This window comes from Vombatus ursinus, unplaced genomic scaffold (genome assembly GCF_900497805.2).
Source record: "Vombatus ursinus unplaced genomic scaffold, bare-nosed wombat genome assembly UNPS02003292.1, whole genome shotgun sequence".
Taxonomy (NCBI): Eukaryota; Metazoa; Chordata; class Mammalia; order Diprotodontia; family Vombatidae; genus Vombatus; species Vombatus ursinus.
In genome coordinates, this window is record NW_020943070.1 from 2,814,527 (window position 1) to 2,819,484 (window position 4,958).

General features: G+C 49.5%; 1 protein-coding gene across 1 annotated transcript in view; it reads left to right on the top strand.

The window, feature by feature from the left end:
* Positions 1-4,958, top strand: part of CBX7 (chromobox 7) — a 27,249-nt gene that overhangs the window by 9,489 nt on the left and 12,802 nt on the right. Inside the window, exon 3 of the mRNA XM_027873948.1 lies at positions 934-999. Coding sequence (XP_027729749.1) covers positions 934-999 — 66 coding nt within the window. The remainder of the gene's footprint in view (positions 1-933; positions 1,000-4,958) is intronic.

Genomic DNA, 4,958 nt, shown 5'->3' on the forward strand with positions numbered 1-4,958 from the left:
CCTGCCCTGACATTCCCTGTTCTAATCTCCCTCCCAGCTCTGACATTCCCTGTTCTAAGCCTTTCCAGGTTTTACCTGTTCTGCCCCTGCTCTGAGCACCCATCTTACTTGGTCCCTCTCATGCCTTTTTCATATTCATGTCAGAACTGGGAGGGACCTTAAAACAAGGGATGTCAGCTGAAAGGGAGCTTAGAACAGGGGATGTCAGAGCTGGGAGAAAACTTAGAACAAGGGATGTCAGAGCTGGGAGGGACCTTAGAATGGGGAATGTCAGAACTGGGAGAAAACTTAGAACAAGGGATGTCAGAACTGGGAGGGACCTTAGAGCAAGGTATGTCAGCTGAAAGGGAGCTTAGAACGGGAGATGTCAGAACTGGGAGAAAACTTAGAACAAGGGATGTCAGAGTTGGACAGGACTTTGGTTATCACCTACTCCAACCCCTTCTTTTTTATGGATGAAGACATTAAAACCCAAAAAGACCAACTGACTTACCCAAGGCTCTCTTCCTAGCACTAACCCTCAGGAAGCTTCTAGTCTAGCAGGGTGATAAGGCTGTGACTTCTCTGTGGGTAATCTTGATACATAGGCCATAGTGAGTGCTATGAGATCACTCCTAGCCGGGGGGGGGGGGGGGGCGCGCGGCGGCGGCATTCTGAGAACGAGGGAGGGCTTCATGAAGGAGTCCGATTTCCAGGTGGCCCTTGAAGGCTGCTGCTGCTGCTGCTGCTGCTGCATAAACCATTGGCAAACCTCAAGCTCAGGCAGGAGAGAAGGACAGAGCAGGGAGGGGCCCCAGGGAAGGTAAGCAGGTGTCTCTGGGCGGGGCAGGCAGGAGACCAGAGCCATGTCCGCCATGGCCAGGGCCCTCCCTGCCCCAGAGTGGCCGCCTCTTGATGCCACTGATGGGCGTCACCTTTCGTGTCTTTCCCCAGGTACAGCACATGGGAGCCAGAAGAACACATCCTGGACCCCCGCCTTGTCATGGCGTATGAAGAGAAGTAAGCCAGCCCTTTGTTATTCCTGCTGGTGTGGGGAGGGGGCAGGCAGTGGGGGGTCCACGCCACTGTTCCCGAGCATTTCCTGAGCGTCTGTCCTTATGCTCAGCCTGAGAGTACAGAGGAGCCACAGGCCAGATCCCTGCCCTCACCAACCCACAGTGGAATCATTTCTACTAGCATTTATGAAGCACCTACTATGTGCTAGGCTCTGGGGATACTGAGGTGAAAAATGGCATAGGCTCTGCTCTCAAAAGCAAATGAGCTGGGCATCAGAGGGACAGAAAAGGTTGCAGACAACTGAGGGTCAGGGTGGAATCTAAGCAGGCTTCATGAAGGAGGTAGCATCCAAGTGGGACTGGAAAGGAAGGTCATGATTTCAGCAGCCTGGGAGAGAAGAGTATGCTTCATTCTTGTTGGGCATACATCTTGTACCCATGGAAGTGTAAGTGGGAGAACAAGGGGTGTCCCAAGGTAGCACACGATTGAGGGCCAACCAGTGGCCCAAACAGCTTGTGCCCAGCCTGGGGAGGAGACATCATGGAGAACCCTGCCTTCTCCTTCCTGCAAATTTGCCTCAGTTTACCTCTGTAGACTAAGCCAGGGACATTCTTATGTCAGTGAGAGATCACTCCACTACCACCCTCAGCCCCCTGCAGGGGAATGAGCGCTTGCCTGGGAGTCAGAAGACTTGGGTTCAGGTTCTCCTTGAACCTGAGAAAGTCCCTGCCCTCAAGCAGCTTACAATCATGTACCTAGAGATGATCCCTTTGGGTGGTGTTTCCTACATCCCTGACCTGTTATGCTGCATTGGTCCAGACACCTGGTGTCCCTCTGTGCCTCAGTTTCCCTGCAGGGAAAAGTCATATAAACACAATAACAGTTTGGCTTTTTTTTTAGTCATGATTGCGGTGAAAATAGCTCATAGAATACTGTGATCTTTAGAAGGAAGAAGCACCAGTCTAAGAGTGATAAGACTCAAGTTCCAGTTCAGTCTGGATGTGTGACTTGAAAAGGCTGCTTCCCCCCTAGGCCTCAGTCTTTTCATGTGTAAAATGAGGAGGTTGGTCTACTTGCCCTCTAAGGTCCCTCCTAGCTCACAGATTCACAGGTTGTGAGAGCTGGAGGAGACTTGGAGGAGAGAATGTCTGTATTGGGAGGGGGCTTAGAACTGAAGTCTGAACTGGGAGCAGTCATAGAGCACAGAATGGTAAAGCTATGAGGCAGAGCTGAATTTGGAGTCAGACAACCTAGGTTCAAGTCTTAAAACTCTGTTACTCCTACCTGCGCAAGTCCCTTAACTTCTGTGGACCTCATTTTCCCTCTCTGAAAAAGGAGGGAGGTGGATAGATCATCCCTAAGGTTTCTCTCAGTTCAAAAGCGAGAATCCCATGACCTGGTCCTACTCTGTTGTACAGAAGGGAAAACCGAGGAGGCTCAGGGAGCTGAAGTCCCAGGCTTATAATCCCAAGATAGGCAGGGGTCTTGGGAATCATCCTGGCAGTCTCATGGGGTATGAATCCCTCTCTGACAGCCAGTTTTTGCTTGGAGACCTTCAGCAAGGGAGAAGTCCCTTCTGCTAGCTCAGTGGCCCATCTGGGATGGGGGGTCTCTAAACATTGGGATGTTCTTCACTCTTGTTACTGAAGTTGGCTTCCCCATCAGTCTCATGACCTTGGTTTTGGCCTCCCCCTTCTTGTGGCTAAGTGACCAGGACACCACAGGAGTAAAGAGGAAAGAGTCCTGTATCCAAAGTCCTGGTTCTGGCCCTGACCAGCCAGGGACCTTGGTCAAGTCCCCATTTCCCTTATAGAATGAGTAATTTGCATTGGGTGACCTCGGAGAGATCTTCCAGCCTAAAAAAGGTTAACAAGCATTATGAAGCCTTTGCTACACAGACAAAAGGAGCCAGTCTCTGCCCTTGGGATGCTTCCAGCCAGGCCATGAGGAATGTTCCCTGTGGGTGAACTTTCCCAGCTCCCTCCCTCCCAGCAACCTCTTAGATTGCCTTGGTTTAGACACTCACAGTCCCTGTACCTTGGTTTCCCTTCGAGGAACCTGTCAACTGGCTTTTTTTCCCAAAGCATGTTCATCTTAGCCTTTCACTTGAAGAGAACAAAGCTTCATTCTCTTCCATTCACAAACATTTGCCCAACATCTGCTGGGTGCCCAGCACTGTGCTAGGATAGGCATCTATCCTAAGTATGGAAAACAGGAAAGGAGAATAGTACAGTATAGACGTCACACACACACACATGTATGTGTACATGCATGCATGCATATACACACATGTCCTGACACTCATACTCTTACATATACCTACTCATAAACACACACGTATGCTCACATGCTCATACTCTTATACATATGGTTATATGCTCATACATACACACATATATACATAGATACACTCATTCACTCATACATACACACACTTATATTCACACACACCTATTCTCACTTATATACACATACACACATATGGTTACATACTCAGACTTACACACATATATACATATATACACTCATTCACTCATACACACACATACACACACACACATACACACATACACACACACACACACACACACAACAGAGGCCAGGAGGGCAGACAGCCGATACCAAGATGTTCCCAGAAGGGCCAAGATGTTCCCAGAAGGGCCTCATCTGCAGCAGATGGTCCAGAAAATGGGGCATAAATCAAATCTAACGTTCCATTGACTTGTAATTTACAAGAGTCTTTAATTTCCATTTTTAACTCATTTTCTCATTACTCTATATGACTTTAATTGGTATCTTTTGGTTTTATATCACCTTTATTTCCAAATTCTTCTTCTTCCATAGAGGACCATCCCCAGTGACAAAGTATACAAAAGGCAACCAGGAGGGGGAAAGTAGCTCAGGGAAACTAGGTGAGACGTCATTTGCGTTCTGCATCCATAGACCCCCGCCTCTGCAAAGAAAGGAGGGAAGGCCATTTTCTCTTCCGCTCTTTGGGGCCAAGCCTGGGAGCTGTCATCACACAGCATGTTGGACCCGTTTTCAGCAGAGAGCCTGTTTCTGGATCCCCTCCACCCTGTCCCAGCCTCTCTGCCAAGGTGCGGATAGCCCATTAAAAACAAAACAAAACAAAACAAAAAAACAAACCTAGGGCATCCTGGAGGTGTCGAGGCTGTCTCTTTTTGCAAAGTGCTCTTCTGATTTCTGGGTTTGGACTTGACCTAGCAAAACTCCTTGATTCAGCTTATTTAAAACATGTATTAAGGCCCTCCTGAGGCCCCCATCCAGGTGATCAGGCAGAACGTGCCCAGGGCAAAAGTGAGGCCGCTCCCAAGAGACTTCCTGGAGGAAGCAGCTTCTTGGGATCAGAGGGATATAGGTCTGAGAGACAGCCTCATCTGATCCCTTCGTTTTATAGAGGAGGAAACTGAGGCTTCCCTGATGGTGTGAGTGATTTATCTAAAATCACATAGGGAAGAACGGACAGGCCCCGGTTTTGAGCCTAACTCATGGATGTGCCTTGAGGTACCTTTTTGCAATAGCAGCACAAGATCAGAGCTGGGAAGACTTTGAAGGTGATTTTACAGATGAGGAAACTGAGGCCCAGGGTGAGGAGGTGACTGGCCCAGTGCCACACAGGCAGGATCCTAGGCCTTGATCTGGAAGGCACCTAAGAAGTCATCTTGTCAAAGCCCCTCCCTTCATGAAGGGGGAAACTGAGGCCAACGTAGTTCAAGAGCCAGGATGTGAATCCAGGCCCTTTGACTCCACACCCAGAGTTCTTTCTGTCGCATCCCACTGCCCGGCCTTCCCGGAGCTGAGCCTCCAAAGGAGGAAGGGTTTCTGGCTGACGGGGGCAGGGGCGGTGTTAGGGATGGGGACCTGGGGTCAGCCCTGGATTCCAAGCCCTGGGTCACACACACACACACACACACACACACACACACACACACACACACACA